The 19945-nt window shown below is 42.7% G+C and overlaps 1 protein-coding gene across 1 annotated transcript in view; it reads right to left on the bottom strand.

Annotated features, from left to right (window-relative positions):
• Positions 1 to 19945, bottom strand: part of ZFP64 (ZFP64 zinc finger protein) — a 32706-nt gene that overhangs the window by 3937 nt on the left and 8824 nt on the right. The window contains exons 4-5 of the mRNA XM_040437875.1: positions 19438 to 19500; positions 17455 to 17706 (exon numbers count right to left, since the gene is read on the bottom strand). Coding sequence (XP_040293809.1) covers positions 17455 to 17706; positions 19438 to 19500 — 315 coding nt within the window. The remainder of the gene's footprint in view (positions 1 to 17454; positions 17707 to 19437; positions 19501 to 19945) is intronic.

Here is a 19945-nt window from a genome sequence, read left to right as displayed (position 1 = left end):
CTCCCCATCACCCGCTACTCTGTTGTGGCAGCGAGTGATGGTTACCATGGCAACCGGACGCCTTTTCAGGCTTCCGGCTGTCTATGGTGCTGATCAAACTAAATAAAGTAAAAATACAGTACAGTGTACTGTACTGTATTATACAGACATCAGACCCACTGGATCTTCAGGAACCAAGTGGGTCTGGGTCAAAAAAAAGAAAAAAAAAGTGAAAAAAGTAAAGATAAAAAAAAACAAAACATTTATCACTGAATAAAAATTTAAAAAATAAAATACACTACACATATTAGGTATCGCCGTGTCCGTAACGACCTGATCTATAAAACGGTCATGTTACTTTCCCCGCACGGTGAACGCCATAAAAATAAAAAAATAAAAACTATGAGGAAATTGAAATTTTGCCCACCTTACTTCCCAAAAAAGGTAATAAAAGTGATCAAAAAAGTCGCATGTACGCCAAAAGAGTACCAATCAAACCGTCATCTCATCCCGCAAAAATCATACCCAAAAACTGAAAAAACTATGGCTCTTAGACTATGGAAACACTAAAACATGATTTTTTTTGGTTTCAAAAATGAAATCATTGTGTAAAACTTACATAAATAATAAAAAAGTATACATATTAGGTATCTCCGCGTCCGTATCGACCGGCTCTATAAAAATATCACATGACCTAACCCCTCAGATGAACACCATAAAAAATTAAAATAAAAACGGTGTAAAAAAAGCAATTTTTTGTCATCTTACGTCACAAAAAGTGTAATAGCAAGCGATCAAAAAGTCATATGCACCCCAAAATAGTGCCAATCAAACCGTCATCTCATCCCACAAAAAATGAGACCCTACCTAAGATAATCGCCCAAAAACTGAAAAAACTATGGCTCTCAGACTATGGAGACACTAAAACATGATTTTTTTGGTTTCAAAAATGAAATCATTGTGTAAAACTTACATAAATATAAAAATTGTATACATATTAGGTATCGCCACGTCTGTGACAACCTGCTCTATAAAAATACCACATGATCTAACCTGTCAGATGAATGTTGTAAATAACAAAAAAAAAAGGTGCCAAAAAAGCTATTTCTCACAAAAAGTGTAATATAGAGCAACCAAAAATCATATGTACCCTAAACTAGTACCAACAAAAGTTCCACCCTATCCCGTAGTTTCTAAAATGGGGTCACTTTTTTGGAGTTTCTACTCTAGGGGTGCATCAGGGGGGCTTCAAATGGGACATGGTGTCCAAAAAAACTGTCTAGCAAAATCTGCCTTCCAAAAACCGTATGGCATTCCTTTCCTTCTGCACCCTGCCGTGTGCCCGTACAGCAGTTTACGACCACATATGGGGTGTTTCTGTAAACTATAGAATCAGGGCCATAAATAATGAGTTTTGTTTGGCTGTTAACCCTTGCTTTGTAACTGGAAAGAAAATATTAAAATGGAAAATCTGCCAAAAAAGTTAAATTTTGAAATTGTATCTCTATTTTCCATTAAATCTTGTGCAACACCTAAAGGGTTAACAAAGTTTGTAAAATCAGTTTTGAATACCTTGAGGGGTGTAGTTTCTTAGATGCACAGAGCACAGGGCAGCAGGGAGAGTGTGAGGTCCTATTCACCCTGATAGAGATCTATCAGGGTGAATAGCACAAGGGATGAAAAGATGAAAAGATCCAGGTTCTAGTCCCTAAGGGAAGAAATGGTTATTAAATAAAAAGTTAAAAAAAAACAAAAAAAAACACCAAAATATTAAAAGTTTAAATGGCCCCCTTCCCAGTTTTACATATAAAATTTACAAACAATAAAGAACATATTACATATCGCCACGTCCCAAAAAGTGTGAGCTATTAAAATATAAAAAAATATTTCCGCTCGGTGAAGGCCGTAACAGAAAAAAAACCTCTAAACCACGCAATTCGCCATTTTTAGTCACCTTGTTCCCCAGAAATTGTCCCTGGATGTGAGAGGCATGTGGTGCTGTTTTCTCCTATATGTAGTGCACCTGCGTCTCATCTTCTCAAAGTCCTTTTTTTAAAATTATATGCATTTTAAATTTGGCGACTAAAAAATGTAATTTGGCTCCTAAATTTTTTAGTTTTTTTTTTGTCTGGAGCACTGCAGGTGGTGCCATACTATGTAAGAAATCCCTCATGGTACATATACTTTACTTTTTATGATCTATACAATGAATATTAGTGATAAAATAATAAAATAACAAATAACATTTTTCCAGTGCTTCTGCTCTGATCCCCTTTGCCAGGCTGTGTTTGTCTGGCTGCAGCACTAATGTCTCTGTATACTCCACGTGACTGTTGCAGTCAATCACTGGCCTCAGCGGCCATGCACAGTGTACCACTAAGGCCAGTGATTGACTTCAGTAGTCTCCTGGACATATGGGTACATCATCATTGCAGCCAAGAAGATGGCATCATGGCTGCAGTGGTGGGGATCGGAGTGGCAGTACTAATAGCAGTGGGAGGTAAAAATCGGTGAGTAAGTGTTATTTTATGACAAGTGCTGCCTTGCTTTTTTAAAATAAATTGCACAACCTTGTTAATGGAACAACCCCTTTAACCCTTAGGATACCGGAGGTTTTTTCATTTTTGAGTTTTAATTTTTCTTCCCCATCTTCCTTGATTAATGACTTTTTTATATTTCCGTTCACATAGCTGTATGAGGGTTTATTTTTTGTGCCACAAGTTGTACCTTCAGGTTTCTGCTAGAAAACTGAGCATGAAGAGGAACTTTATCTTTCAGCATGACAGCGACCCAAAGCATACATCCAAATCAACAAAGGAATGGCTTCACCAGAAGAAGATTAAAGTGTTGGAATGGCCCAGCCAGAGCCCAGATCAGAATCCAATCTGTGGGGTGATCTGAAGAGGGCTGTGCACAGGAGATGCCCTCGCAATCTGACAGATTTGGAGTGTTTTTGCAAAGAAGAGTGGGCAAACCATATTATTTTATGTTCATATTTTTTCTTCCCACTACCTAAAAGATTTCAGTTTGTTTTTCAATTGAGTTGTACAGTTTATTGGTCATATTAAAGGTGGAAAAAGTTCTGAAATGATTTATCTTTGTCTCGCTTTTTTACAGCACAGAAACCTGACATTTGTAGACTTTTTATATCCACTGTACACATTGTGGGGTTTAGCTCTGGTAGACAGGATTAGCGGATGCAGTATAGAGGCAACAACAAGTTCTTTGGATCAAACAGTTCAGTGTTTTATTCACACTTTAGGCAAGTGACAAAACAAGCAGTTATAATCAAAAAGTCACCTTGTGGTGTTGGTGGTAATTTACACTATGCAGCAATTCTGCCTCAAAAAGTCCTTGACCATAGCAGCACCAACCTGTTTTCATGCCAAACAGGTAGCAAGCCTTCATCCAGACACAAGGCTCCCAGATCCCAATGCGGAGACCTGGCTTCTGAGCCCGGCTGCCTAAGGACAGCCAGGTGCTGCCAAAACCCAGATCGGCACTAAAATCCAGTCTGGTATTTGACCTCTCCTGGCTGTAAATCAGCCCAGCATCACATGCTTGGAGGAAAATAGAGGTTTTCCCAGACAAAACCTCTCACTGTGTCACTGTATGTATATTTTATTTATATATATATATATATATATATATATATATATATATATATATATATATAACACAAAGAAAATCCGCAGCACTCCTTGAAGTAAAAAATGTGCAGTTTATTCACAAATGTCAGAAAATTTACAACGTTTCGGTTCTCTCACAGAACCTTTCTTAAAGAGGACCTTTCATCAGTATAATTTTAATAAACTAATAACCCTACCTAATAGTGCGGCTTCCACTGATGTTCCCCCTTTTTTCTTTTTTTTAAATCGACCACCGAATGTTGAAATAATAGCCCCGTTTGTTCTGGTGCAGCGCCTGTCACTCAAGCGCTTTTTTGTATGGGGCGTTGCTAAACTTTTTTCTTTGCTATGGGCCTTGGCTGAGAGCGCAGCCAATCAGAGCGCTCCTCTCTCAGCCAGGCAGATCAGATAGAAAGATCAGCGAAAGATCAGATAGACCGGCCGAGGGACGCGACGGGTGTGGAAGCAGCGGTACGAGCGGCAGGGTAAGTATCATAATCATCCCCTAGACATCGCTGCAACAGGATCTTATGAAGCTAAAGTTCTCGCGAGAACTTTAGCTCCTTCTGCCTGGCTGAGAGAGGAGCGCTCTGATTGGCTGCGCTCTCAGCCAAGGCCCATAGCAAAGAAAAAAGTTTAGCAACGCCCCATACAATAAAGCGCTTGAGTGACAGGCGCTGCACCAGAACAAACGGGGCTATTATTTCAACATTCGGTGGTCGATTAAAAAAAAAGGGGGAACATCAGTGGAAGCCGCACTATTAGGTAGGGTTATTAGTTTATTACAATTATACTGATGAAAGGTCCTCTTTAAGAAAGGTTCTGTGAGAGAACCGAAACGTTGTCAATTTTCTGACATGTGTGAATAAACTGCACATTTTTTACTTTAACCCCTTAAGGACACAGCCTTTTTACACCTTAGGACCAGGCCATTTTTTGAAAATCTGACCAGAGTCCCTTTAAGTGCTGATAACTTTAAAACGGTTTGACTTATCCAGGCCGTTCTGAGATTGTTTTTTCGTCACATATTGTACTTCATGACACTGGTAAAATGGAGTAAAAAAAAAAATTTTTTTTGCACCAAAAAATACCTAATTTAACAAAAATTTGAAAAAAATTAGCAAATTTCAAAGTTTCAGTTTCTCTACTTCTGTAATACATAGTAATACCCCCAAAAATTGTGATGACTTTACATTCCCCATATGTCTACTTCATGTTTGAATTGTTTTGGGAATGATATTTTATTTTTTGGGGATGTTATAAGGCTTAGAAGTTTAGAAGCAAATCTTGAAATTTTTCCGAAATTTACAAAAACTCAATTTCTAGGGACCAGTTCAGGTCTCAAGTCACTTTGCGAGGCTTACATTATAGAAACCACCCAAAAATGACCCCATCTAAGAAACTACACCCCTCAAGGTATTCAAAACTGATTTTGCATACGTTGTTAACCCTTTAGGTGTTGCACAAGAGTTATTGGCAAATAGGGAGGAAATTTGAGAATTTCATTTTTTTGTCTAATTTTTCATTTTAACCCATTTTTTCCACTAACAAACCAAGGGTTAACAGCCAAACAAGACTGTATCTTTATTGCCCTGACTCTGCCATTTACAGAAACACCCAATATGTGGCCGTAAACTACTGTACGGCCACACAGCGGGGCGTAGAGTGAAAGGTGCGCCGTTTGGTTTTTGGAAGGCTGATTTTTATGGACTGGTTTATTTACACCATGTCCCATTTGAAGCCCCCTGATGCACCCCTAGAGGAGAAACTCCCTAAAAGTGACCCCATCTAAGAAACTACACCCCTCAAGGTATTCAAAACTGATTTTACATACGTCGTTAACCCTTTAGGTGTTGCACAAGAGTTATTGGCAAATGGCGATGAAATTTGAGAATTTCATTTTTTTGCCTAATTTTCCATTTTAACCCATTTTTTCCACTAACAAAGCAAGGGTTAACAGCCAAACAAGACTGTATCTTTATTGCCCTGACTCTGCTGTTTACAGAAACACCCCATATGTGGCCGTAAACTACTGTACGGCCACACAGCGGGGCGTAGAGTGAAAGGTGCGCCGTTTGGTTTTTGGAGGGCTGATTTTGCTGGACTGTTTTTTTGGCACCATGTCCCATTTGAAGCCCCCCTGATGCACCCCTAGATTATAAACTCCATAAAAGTGACCCCATCTAAGAAACTACACCCCTCAAGGTATTCAAAACTGATTTTACAAACTTTGTTAACCCTTTAGGTGTTGCACAAGATTTAATGGAAAATAGAGATACAATTTCAAAATTTCACTTTTTTGGCAGATTTTCCATTTTAATATTTTTTTTCCAGTTACAAAGCAAGGGTTAACAGCCAAACAAAACTCATTATTTATGGCCCTAATTCTGTAGTTTACAGAAACACCCCATATGTGGTCGTAAACAGCTGTACGGGCACATGGCAGGGCGCAGAAGGAAAGGAACACCATATGGTTTTTGGAAGGCATATTTTGCTGGACTGGTTTTTTTGACACCATGTCCCATTTGAAGCCCCCCTGATGCACCCCTAGAGTAGAAACTCCAAAAAAGTGACCCCATTTTAGAAACTACGGGATAGGGTGGCAGTTTTGTTGGTACTAGTTTAGGGTACATATGATTTTTGGTTGCTCTATATTACACTTTTTGTGCGGCAAGGTAACAAGAAATAGCTTTTTTGGCACCGTTTTTTTTTTGTTATTTACAACATTCATCTGACAGGTTAGATCATGTGGTAATTTTATAGAGCAGGTTGTCACGGACGCGGAGATACCTAATATGTATACAATTTTTTTTATTTATGTACGTTTTACACAATGATTTCATTTTTAAAACCAAAAAAATGTTTTAGTGTCTCCATAGTCTAAGAGCCATAGTTTTTTCAGTTTTTGGGCGATTATCTTAAGTAGGGTCTCATTTTTTGCGGGATGAGATGACGGTTTGATTGGCATCTATTTTGGGGTGCATATGACTTTTTGATTGCTTGCTATTACACTTTTTGTGACGTAAGATGACAAAAAATGGCTTTTTTTACACCGTTTTTATTTTTATTTTTTTACGGTGGTCATCTGAGGGGTTAGATCATGTGATATTTTTATAGAGCCGGGCGATACGGACGCGGCGATACCTAATATGTATACTTTTTTTTTATTTATGTAAGTTTTACACAATGATTTCATTTTTGAAACAAAAAAAATCATGTTTTAGTGTTTCCATAGTCTAAGAGCCATAGTTTTTTCAGTTTTTGGGCGATTATCTTGGGTAGGGTATGATTTTTGCGGGATGAGATGACGGTTTGATTGTTACAATTTTGGCGTACATGCGACTTTTTTGATCACTTTTATTACCTTTTTTGGGAAGTAAGGTGGGCAAAATTTCAATTTCATCATAGTTTTTTATTTTTTATTTTTATGGTGTTCACCGTTCGGGTAAAGTAACATGACCGTTTTATAGATCAGGTCGTTACGGACGCGGCGATACCAAACATGTGTAGGGAATTTTATTTTTTTCATTTTTTATCAGTGATAAATGTGTTTTTTGATTTTTACTTTTTTTTACTTTTATTCACTTTTTTTTGACCCAGACCCACTTGGTTCTTGAAGATCCAGTGGGTCTGATGTCTGAATAATACAGTACAGTACAATATATATTGTTCTGTACTGTATTTTACTTACACTGAACAGATCTATGCCATTCAGCACAGATCTGTTCAGCACCATGGACAGCAGGACGCCTGAGAGGCGTCCTGTTGCCATGGGAACCTTCCCCGTCTGCTCAGTACTGCTCAGAACTTCGCAGACGGGGAAGGGTAAGGAGGGGATCTCTCGGGGGGCTCTCTGGGGGCTCTCTCCCTCCCCATCGGGGGGCTGCAAAGGCACAGCAGCCCCCCGATGGGAGAGGGAGGGAGCTCCCTGCGCTGTTAACCTTTTCCATACAGCGGTCCGTACGGACCGCTGTATGGAAAGGGTTAAACGGCTGACATCGCATCGCAGATGTCAGCCGTTTATACCAGGGTGCCAGCAATGTGCTGGCACCCTGGTATCCCCACTAGACACCAACGATTATACAAGGGGAGGCGGGCGGGGGATCGCGATCCCGCCTGCCGCACCGCCCGCCTCCCGCACCGCCCACACCGCCCGCAACCCTCCCCCTGCACCTCCCGCCACCATAAAAATCATTCGGGGGTGCAGGGGGGGGGTAAATAAAACTTTTTTTATGGCATATAAAGTTTCTGATCCCTGCGGTCAGGGACTGCGGGGACCAGAAACTTCAGAAATCGCAGCAAACCGCAGGTCTGAATTGACCTGCGGTTTGCCGCGATCGCCGACATGGGGGGGTCACGGGACCCCCCCGCGCATTTAGCCTAGGTGCCTGCTCGATGATTTGAGCAGGCACCGGGTTCCGATCACTGCCAGCCGCACGGCAGTGATCGAAAATACACAGGGCGTACATGTACGCCCTGTGTCCTTAAGTACCAGGGCACAAGGGCGTACCTGTACGCCCTATGTCCTTAAGAGGTTAAGGAGTGCTGCGGATTTTCTTTGTTGTTTATCCGTCCTGTATCGAGGGACCACCGCGGGCACCGCATAACTGTGAAGGAGTGCTGCCTGACCTTTTCTATATATATATATATATATATATATATATATATATATATATATATATACACACACTGCTCAAAAAAATAAAGGGAACACAAAAAAAACACATCCTATATCTGAGTTAATTAAATATTCTTCTGAAATACTTTGTTCTTTACATAGTTGAATGTGCTGACAACAAAATCACACAAAAATAAAAAAATGGAAATCAAATTTTTAAACCCATGGAGGTCTGGATTTGGAGTCACACTCAAAATGAAAGTGGAAAAACACACTACAGGCTGATCCAACTTTGATGTAATGTCCTTAAAACAAGTCAAAATGAGGCTCAGTAGTGTGTGTGGCCTCCACGTGCCTGTATGACCTCCCTACAACGCCTGTGCATGCTCCTGATGAGGTGGCGGACGGTCTCCTGAGGGATCTCCTCCCAGACCTGGACTAAAGCATCTGCCAACTCCTGGACAGTCTGTGGTGCAACGTGACGTTGGTGGATAGAGCGAGACATGATGTCCCAGATGTGCTCAATTGGATTCAGGTCTGGGGAACAAGCGGGCCAGTCCATAGCATCAATGCCTTCGTCTTGCAGGAACTGCTGACACACTCCAGCCACATGAGGTCTAGCATTGTCTTGCATTAGGAGGAACCCAGGGCCAACCACACCAGCATATGGTCTCACAAGGGGTCTGAGGATCTCATTTCGGTACCTAATGGCAGTCAGGCTACCTCTGGCGAGCACATGGAGGGCTGTGCGGCCCTCCAAAGAAATGCCACCCCACACCATTACTGACCCAATGCCAAACCGGTCATGCTGGAGGATGTTGCAGGCAGCAGAACGTTCTCCACGGCGTCTCCAGACTCTGTCACATCTGTCACATGTGCTCAGTGTGAACCTGCTTTCATCTGTGAAGAGCACAGGGCGCCAGTGGTGAATTTGCCAATCTTGGTGTTCTCTGGCAAATGCCAAACGTTCTGCACGGTGTTGGGCTGTAAGCACAACCCCCACCTGTGGACATCGGGCCCTCATATCACCCTCATGGAGTCTGTTTCTGACCGTTTGAGCAGACACATGCACATTTGTGGCCTGCTGGAGGTCATTTTGCAGGGCTCTGGCAGTGCTCCTCCTGTTCCTCCTTGCACAAAGACGGAGGTAGCGGTCCTGCTGCTGGGTTGTTGCCTGCTGTACTGGCCTATCTCCTGGTAGCGCCTCCATGCTCTGGACACTACGCTGACAGACACAGCAAACCTTCTTGCCACAGCTCGCATTGATGTGCCATCCTGGATAAGCTGCACTACCTGAGCCACTTGTGTGGGTTGTAGACTCCGTCTCATGCTACCACTAGAGTGAAAGCACCGCCAGCATTCAAAAGTGACCAAAACATCAGCCAGGAAGCATAGGAACTGAGAAGTGGTCTGTGGTCACCACCTGCAGAACCACTCCTTTATTGGGGGTGTTTTGATAATTGCCTATAATTTCCACCTGTTGTCTATCCCATTTGCACAACAGCATGTGAAATTGATTGTCACTCAGTGTTGCTTCCTAAGTGGACAGTTTGATTTCACAGAAGTGTGATTGACTTGGAGTTACATTGTGTTGTTTAAGTGTTCCCTTTATTTTTTTGAGCAGTGTATATATATATACACACACACACACATACATACACACACACACACACACACACACGCAGAAGGACCCGCTTTCGCATGGGTATATTTCATCTATTTCATTTAATGTTTCTGTGTGTCATTAAAAGATATCAACAGTTCCTCCCATAAGAGTGACCTCTACAGTGCCCCGCCCCCTTAACACTAAGCGTATTTTTTGGCAAATAATTGGAAAGCGCGGGGTGAAAATTTCCACTCAAAACATACGGTAGTCTATGACATTCCCCGAGTCACAGGAAGCGACTGTGCAAAATTTTGTGATTGTAAATGCAACGGTGCGGATTCCTTTAGCGGACATACATACATACATACATACATACACTCAGCTTTATATATTAGACTAGCCGAAGGACCCGGCTTTTCACGGGAATATTTCATCTATTTAATTTAATGCTTCTGTGCCGTTAAAAGATATCGACAGTATCCACTATAACAGTGACATCTACAGTACATCCCCCATAACAGTGACCTCCACAGCGGCCACCCTTTATTAATGACCTCCACAATACCCAGTCTCGTTAACAGTAATTTTCACAATAACCTGCCCCCTTAACAGTGACCTTCACAGGACTCCGTTCCCTTAAAATGTGACCTCCACAACACCCTGCCCCCTTAACAGTGACCTCCATAGCAGACTGTCCTCTTAACTGTAACCTCCACCGTTCCCTGCCCCCTTAACAGAGACCTCCACAGCACCCATCCCTTTAAGTGACCTACTCAGCATCCCGCCCCCTTAACAGTGACCTCCACAGCAGCCCGCCCCTTTAACAGTGACCTCCACAGTACCCCATCTCGTTAACAGTGATTTTCACAGAGCTCCGTTCCCTTAAAATGTGACCTCCACAACACCCTGCCCCCTTAACAGAGACCTCCACAGCGCTCGTCCCTTTAACAGCGACCTCGACTGCATCACATGCCCTTAACAGAGATCTCCACAGAGCTCCGTTCCCTTAAAATGTGACCTTCACAACATCCTGCCCATCTTAACAGTAACCTCTACAGCACCCTGCCCCTTAACACTGACCTCCATAACGGACTGTCCCCTTAATTGTGACCTCCATAGCAGCCTGCCCCTAGGGTGGCCAGAGGTCCGGCTTTCAGACTCCCTGTTCTCCGTCCGGAGCAGGGCCTGGACGGACACAGGGATGTCCTTTTGAACAGCTCACACTCGCACTGTGCTATGTGAGCGTGAGCTGCAGGAAGAAAGTCACCCTCCCTCCCCTGCAGCTGACAGAAATTGATTTTTACCTTTATTTTTTTAATCCCCGTCGGCTGCGCGGTGGGAGGGGCGTGGCCTACCCGGATCGGGGCATGGCTGGTCAGGGCCTGGGGGTGGGGTTTTTAAGTCCGTCTTTTGAGGGTGGCCTAAATGGCCACCCTACCTGCCCCCTTAACTGTGACCTCCACAGCACTCCGTTATTTTAAGTGTAATCCACAGCGCACTGCCCCTTTAAAGCTGACCTACAGCAGTGAAGAAAAATGGCTGGGTTGTTATGGAAACCTGGTGTAAAACTGTATATGTGGAGACTAAGGGCCTGCGAGCTTCTATTGGCTGATAAGGGTCATGTGACTAGGCTTCTATTGGCTAATGCTTTTTTGGGGAATATCTTAGGAACGGTACGTGCTAGAGAGCTGAGACCAAGTCTAAAACCTTCCCGGACACCTGATGTACCTGTGTGCCAAATTTCGTGATTGTAAATGCGACAGTGCGGATCCTTTAGTGGACATATACACATACACTTAGCTTTATATATTAGATATACAGTTGCAAGAAAAAGTATGCGAACCCTTTGGAATGATATGGATTTCTGCACAAATTGGTCATAAAATGTGATCTGATCTTCATCTAAATCACAACAATAGACAATCACAGTCTGCTTAAACTAATAACACACAAAGAATTAAATGTTACCATGTTTTTATTGAGCACACCATGTAAACATTCACAGTGAAGGTGAAAAAGTATGTGAACCCCTAGACTAATGACTTCTCCAAGAGCTAATTGGAGTGAGGTGTCAGCCAACTGGAGTCCAATCAATGAGATGCGATTGGAGGTGTTGGTTACAGCTGCCCTGCCCTATAAAAAACACACACCAGTTCTGGGTTTGCTTTTCACAAGAAGCATTGCCTGATGTGAATGATGCCTCGCACAAAAGAGCTCTCAGAAGACTTGCGATTAAGAATTGTTGACTTGCATAAAGCTGGAAAGGGTTATAAAAGTATCTCCAAAAGCCTTGCTGTTCATCAGTCCACGGTAAGACAAATTGTCTATAAATGGAGAAAGTTCTGCTGCTACTCTCCCTAGGTGTGGCCGTCCTGTAAAGATGACTGCAAGAGTACAGCGCAGACTGCTCAATGAGGTGAAGAAGAATACTAGAGTGTCAGCTAAAGACCTACAAAAGTCTCTGGCATATGCCAACATCCCTGTTAGCGAATCTAGCATACGTAAAACACTAAACAAGAATGGATTTCATGGGAGGATACCACAGAGGAAGCCACTGCTGTCCAAAAAAAACATTGCTGCACGTTTACAGTTTGCACAAGATCACCTGGATGTTCCACAGCAGTACTGGCAAACTATTCTGTGGACAGATGAAACCAAAGTTGAGTTGTTTGGAAGAAAAAAAGAGGACAGCACACCAACATCAAAACCTCATCCCAACTGTGATGTATGGTGGTGGGGGCATCATGGTTTGGGGCTGATTTGCTGCGTCAGGGCCTGGACGGATTGCTATCATCGAAGAAAAAATGAATTCCCAAGTTTATCAAGACATTTTGCAGGAGAACTTAAAGGAAACCTGTCACCGGGATTTTGGGTATAGAGCTGAGGACATGGGTTGCTAGATGGCCGCTAGCACATCCGTAATACCCAGTCCCCATAGCTCTGTGTGCTTTTATTATGTAAAAAAACTGATTTGATACATATGCAAATTAACATTAAAGAGTCATATCTTACTTGTGTGACCAGAGAAGAGTCATATTTTCAATCTCTGACTGATCTCAGGTTAATTTGCATATGTATCAAATCATTTTTTTTACACAATAAAAGCACACAGAGCTATGGGGACTGGATATTGCGGATGTGCAATCTAGCAACCCATGTCCTCAGCTCTATACACAAAATCCCGGTGACAGGTTCCCTTTAAGGCCATCTGTCCACCAGCTGAAGCTCAACAGAAGATGGGTGTTGCAACAGGACAATGACCCAAAGCATAGAAGTAAATCAACAACAGAATGGCTTAAACAGAAGAAAATACGCCTTCTGGAGTGGCCCAGTCAGAATCCTGACCTCAACCCGATTGAGATGCTGTGACATGACCTCAAGAAAGCGATTCACACCAGACATCCCAAGAATATTGCTGAACCGAAACAGTTCTGTAAAGAGGAATGGTCAAGAATTACTCCTGACCGTTGTGCACGTCTGATCTGTAACTACAGGAAACGTTTGGTTGAAGTTATTGCTGCCAAAGGAGGTTCAACCAGTTATTAAATCCAAGGGTTCACATACTTTTTCCACCTGCACTGTGAATGTTTACATGGTGTGTTCAATAAAAACATGGTAACATTTAATTCTTTGTGTGTTATTAGTTTAGGCAGACTGTGATTGTCTATTGTTGTGACTTAGATGAAGATTAGATCACATTTTATCACCAATTTGTGCAGAAATCCATATCATTCCAAAAGGGTTCACATACTTTTTCTTGCAACTGTATAATTATTATTAGTCTGCCTTTAAAAAGATGACAACCTCCATATCAAAGATTCATTATAGAGCGGTCTACCCATTGGATTTGTTGAGCAGTTTAAAGAATCTTATTGTAAACCGGATTTCTGTTATTTTTGGAAGGGTAAACTCTTACCCTCTCGGCAGGCCCGGCTGCTGTGTAACTGATGGCTGCTTTCAGCCTGCGCTCCCTTCTATATACATTCAAAGTGCATTTAATTAAAATATCAGTAGGAGACCAATTTGCTGTTTTCCTTTATATTTTAACATTTTTTTCTGAAATTTATTCATCTAATAATAAGGAATATCTCAGCTCTGTAAACAGCCGGCTGCAGTCGGGGAATGTTCAGCTGAATTTCACACTTAATCGCACTAAAAGCTTTAGTATGTAGATCAAGAGCACATCAATATGCATTTAGATTATTATCTTCCTCAGATCGGGGGGCTAGATAGAAGTGTACGTATGTACCATCTAAGTGGTAAACCACTTACCCCTAAAAAAACTTTGGATTAACACTGTCTACAATCGTAAATGTAATTTCGCCAAATAGTTTAACTCTTTCCTGCCTGACGCTTTTAGGGCTACACGGCAACACCGGTCGCGAAACAGCTGTCGTGGCCAGGAACACAGGGCAATCGCAGTGTACCAGTGATCCCATAGAAATTATCGCAGCGCAAATCGCAAGTGCGACCCCTTGAATGGCGAAAAGTCCAACACATGCTCCACGACCCCATGAATCGCAAAAAACACAGTTTTGGATTTTTCGCCATTCAGGGTTCGCAGTTGCGACTTGGCCAAGTATAGGATCATCCGCATGTTTTCCTCATCCGAATGTTCGTTCCGCAAAAAGATAGAATATAGCCTCAAAATGCAGACTACAGACCCATTGAGGTCGATAGGTACACAAAAAAAACAAAACACACACACACACCTCAAAACGGATATGGTCGTGTACATGAGGCCTCAAAGGCCAACTGGTACGAGTTTCAGTTTCGTGAAGCTGGATTATAAGGCAGTGGGTGTATGGCGCTGTCCGCAGCACTGCCAACAATACCAGTTATTGCACAGTCTCAAGGGATGATCTACAACAGCCTCCACTGCAAGACAGGAAGAGAATCCTGGAAATGTGCAATGTATCCACAGTAAAGAGCAGGGTGTCATAATGTATGTACACCCTCCAGCCCGAATTACTGACAATAGACTGACTGGACGTGGAGAAGCCTAGGAAATGAAGATTACCCGTCACAGACACTCACGTGACAGGTGGCAGGAGATCAGAGAGACTGGTAACACGAGGGTTAATCTGACTGGTTCCTTGTGGATCATTTGTGTCTGTGTTGGTTTGGTAATGACCACACCTCTTGCAGGTGTTGTTGGTTTGGTCATTTAACTTCCCCTATTTATTACTGCTTACCCCTTCTGGGGTGCAGTTTATAGCTTCAGTTTCTGGACTCTGGCCTAGCTAGTTGTTGGATCTCGGTTGAGCTCCTGGCGCTTCCTTTGCTCCACATGAAGTTAAGTGTCGCCTTCCCTATTTGTATTTTGTTTGTTTAGATCTAGGCCTGAGGGAGACTCCTGTTCATCCTTCTGGTGGAGGAATAGGTTGTCTCAAGTCCTGTCAGTATACCAGGGCCCCACAGTGTGTGTTAGGGCTCTAGGTTCCTGTGTATGAACTTTCCTACCATCGAGGTCAGTTCATACTGATAGTTAGTCAGGACTTGGATTAGGGTTGTTTTAGGAGATGACCTTCTCCTCTACCCTAGTTTCCAGGCCTAGTTGCTGTCCCATTTCCTCCTGTGCTCGGTGTGGAGTTTTCCATCCACACCGCAATCCGTGACAATACTATAATGACATGCAAAGAAGGACCCAACAAATTTTGGGAATAAGAATGAAACAAACATCTATATCATGTCACATTAGTAAAAATTAGCAAATGTATTCCCTTTCTACATTGTAATATGTTTAGAGAATTCCCACTTAAAGGGGTTATCCGAATTCTAAAAGATCCCCTCCAAAGCCCGGGGCTCCTCGTATACATTATACTTACCTGCTCCCCGACACCCGCGTTGCTCTGGATTTCTGCAAGGCCTCCACTGCATCTGGAGGGAGGGGGGGGGGGGGGGGGCAGCCAATAGCAGGCCGAGCCCCCTTGAGGCTGGTCACTGTCGCCCTTTAAAGGGCTTTTCCAAGATTATTATTTTTTTAAATGGGCACTGAGCAGGGGGCTGCATAAAATAAAGAAAAAAAACTCTTATTCACCGTTCAAATGTCCTGCCGTACTGGTCTCAGCTGAGCCTGCAGCAGTCACATGCCATTCATCGTTCACATGACCACTAAGCCACTCTGGTCCCATAAATTGTTTTGGACAGACCAAACAATCCCTTTAGGAATGCATCCATTGTTTCCAATCTCTCCACTTCAAAATAAAAAAAGTTTTTATTTTTCTTCCATTGTATCTGTGTAAGAGATTATTTTTTGAAGGTGGGTTGTACTTTTAAATGGCATCATTTTGGGGTACATATTATACAGTATATTGCATAATGTTCAAAAAATGCTGAAATTCCGCTAGGGTTTTTTCGGTTTTGCTTCAACAGCATTCATCCTGCGGTATAAATGACCTGTTAGCTTTATTCTGTGGGTGAGGGCGATTATGTTGATATCAAATTTGTATAGTTTGTGATTGTTTTATACTACTTTGGCATAATTACTTTTTTTCAAACAATTTTTATGCTCCTTTCCAAGATGATAAAGCTTTTATTGTACCGTTAACAGAGCTGTGTGAGGGTTTGTTTTTTGCAGGAGAACTTTCAGTATTCATTGGTACTATTTTAGGGTAGATACAACAGCATCCTAATGCATTAGGCCTTGGAGGGCAACGATGGGGTAACACAAGGAGCCACTCCCTATGCCTAAACACCTAGACGTCACAGCTCGGCCGTGCCCGTATTGCGGCCCACAAATATGCGGGCACTGGACGTGTGAACCCCGCATCATGGATGTGGACCCATTCACTTGAATGGGTCCGCAATCCAGAAGGTCCGGTGCGGAACGGAGGCACGGAACATCACGGAAATACTTCCGTGGGGTTTCTGTCCGTGCCTTCAAACCGCAAAAAAGTAGTGAATGCACTACTTTTTTGCGGTGCGAACGGATTGTGGACCCATTCCAGTTGAATGGGTGTGGATCCGTCTGCGGAATCCGCACGGATGTTGCCTGTGCATTGAGGGACGCAAATTGTGGTCCCCAATGCACAGAACGGCCGATCAATGGCCATGTGCATGAGGCCTAAGGGGATAAATGGAAGCTAGCATGATTCCAGCCATTGCAGAAAGATGTTAGTTGTATGTTACAGCCAATAACTGCTGCTCATGATGCGGGTACAACTCCTGCGCCATCCCTGAGCATTACATTTAGGTATGTTGCTTTCTGCATCTAATCCACAATTTTGCAGATTAGATGCGCATTCACTCACTTCTATGGGCCCGTTCTTCCAATCCACGGTCCCCCAAAACAAATAAAGCGTCCTATTCTTGTCAGTGAAAATCGGGACATGGCCCCATTGAAGTCTATAGGTCCGCAAAAATGCGTAATGCAATCCGTTTTTTTGGCGGACATACTGAACTGACTGCAAAAAAGTGGATCAGCATTTTTTCAGCCTACAAAATAAATACGGCCATCTGAATGAGCCCTCACAATGCTTCCATTAATGGCTAGCTGCCAGAGCCATAAGTGTACAGCGCACGTTAGGAAGGGGATAAGCAGTTGTCTACTATATTCTGAAACTTCACTTATAAGTGGAGGAACTAGTTGAATCTTGCCAGTCTACATGGGAGTCTCTTACCTGTGTGTGACCGCAGATGCACAGTCAGCTGGCTGGAGTTGCGGCTGGCATATGGGCAGATCTGACACTTGAAGGGGCGCTCATCTGTATGAATGCGCTGGTGTTTGCAAAGGCTACTACTGTCTGCTGCACTGTAGTCGCACTCCTTACATTTATATGGTTTCTCTCCCGTGTGGGACCGCATGTGCGTCTTTAGCTTATCCTTCCGGCTGAAACACTTTCCACATGTCTCACACTTGTGGGGTTTGTCACCTGAGGGTGAATGAGAAGAACATTGGAAACAATACGTGAATGCGTAGCAATTCCCCAATATAAGCATTTATTACGTTATTTGCTTCGTAAGCAGGTTTCTGATAATGCAGTGGGGGCAACAAAGTCCTACCAGCACTCAGCCAAAGGACTATAATGCAATGCAGTCTACCATAGAACAGCCTGTGCCAGGGGGCGGCCCAACTGGGCGGCTGCGGGGAGCTGGAATTTCCTGCTTAGTTGCCCATACCAACCAATCAGATTCAAGCTTTTATTTTCCAAAGGAGCTCTAAAAATGAAAAGTGGAATCTCATTGGTTGCAATGGGCAACTAAGCCAGTTTTCATTTACACCAGATTTGATAAATCTCCTCCATTGTGTCTACAGATATCATAGGCAGATAGGAGGGAGGTGGTACTTCTAGAAGTCAGTGATGGTAATGTCGTATACAGATGAATCTAGGTATCTCCCAGGACAGGAGCAATGTATATTTACTTGAGATACCTGCATCACTTACTCCATGCTATACAGAACTATTACATCCATATGCATTCCTAGTAGCTGCTACTAAAAATACCAAAGACAACTTAGTGTTTAATAGCGATCAAACATACCAGTAAAAGTTCTAAAAACAGGCCATCTGTCAGCAGATTTGTACCTATGACACTGGCTGACCTGTTACATGTGCACTTGGCAGCTGAAGGCATCTGTGTTGGTCCTATGATCATAGGTGCCCGCATTGCAGAGAAAAATGATGTTTTAATATATGCAAATGAGCCTCTAGGAGCAACAGGGGTGTTGCTATTACACCTAGAGGCTCTGCTCTCTCTACAACTGCCATGCCCCCTGTACTTTGAGTCTCTAGGAGCAATGGGGGCAGTTGCAGAGAGAGCAGAGCCTCTAGGTGTAATGACAACACACCCGTTGCTCCTAGAGGCTCATTTGCATATATTAAAACATAATTTTTCTCAGCAATTCGGGCACATATGAACATTGGACCAACACAGATGCCTTCAGCTGCCAAGTGCACATACAAGAGGTCAGCCAGTTTCATAGGTACAAATCTGCTTACAGATACCCTTTAAGTCTGCATTTAAAAGCTATGTACACCTTTGGGGGCAAATTTTTTAGGATTGCATTTTACTAATTTTGGTCTTTAATATTGAGCTGTTCTGTCACAAAGGGATAACTGTTTTTCTAGCTGTGTGAAGTCTATTTTTACTTTTAGCCAAACCCTTATCTCTAAATAAGAGGCCATAAACATTTATTTAATCCACATTCTTATCAGTAAGATAAGGATTGAGCTTTGATGAGTGTTTATAAGGTCAGAGAGCAGAGATAAGGAGAAGCTAGTTGTCTGACGAAGCAGGGAGAAAATTCAGATCCTGCTAGTAGAGCATCTCAGCTCTGTACAGAGAAAAGAACTCCATATTTTTAATGAAGACCAAATGAAAAAAATATTTTTACCTCATAATGAGTACAATGGAATAAAAAATGCCCCCAAAGGTGTGCTTTGCCTTTAAGTCTGGCCATACACCTAAGATGTATTATGGAAATGCACTCGAGATAACAGAAGCAGGCACAGAAAACCTGTAAGTAATCGACAGGTATTTCAATCACGTCCATGAACTGCTAAGACTGGAATACTCCTTGAAGGAAAAACAATGTTAGTGTTATAATATCACATAAAAGAAAATATATATATAGGTTGCCTGACCTCATCTTTCACAAATACCTGTATGGGTCCTCAAGTGACGCTCCATGTCTTTCATTCCATAAGCAGTTTTGAACTGACAGCCTAAAGTTAGAGGTCAAAGGGGAAAATATGTTACACTGCTTCTTACTTCTTAGAGGGGCTGTTTGCATTTTATTATGTTATACTTTCTTTGTCAGAAAACTCCTCTTCATCTACCCTATTAGGATATACGGGTGTAATACAGGGGGTAAAACTAGAGGAGAGAGGCTCTGGTATGTCCTTGCATTACACAGATTACTCTGCTGATTTCATTTGGAGCTTGGTAATCCTTAAAAGGGTTGTTCATCTTCTGGGGGTCTTTCAGCAGACCCTTCCTCATAACTGGACATGTGGAGAGAAGCATACTTACCTCCTCCCTGCCGCTGGGTCCCAACTCCATGGCTCCCCCGCAGCACTTGAGTCCCCCACTGTCAACAGTTGATGCCATTGCAGCCAATGACATGCCCCTCCTCCGTCACATAACCAGTTGAGGTGACGCAATGGGAAA

This window comes from Bufo bufo, chromosome 6, assembly GCF_905171765.1.
Source record: "Bufo bufo chromosome 6, aBufBuf1.1, whole genome shotgun sequence".
Classification (NCBI taxonomy): domain Eukaryota; kingdom Metazoa; phylum Chordata; class Amphibia; order Anura; family Bufonidae; genus Bufo; species Bufo bufo.
This window is presented reverse-complemented; position numbering and strand designations above follow the sequence as displayed.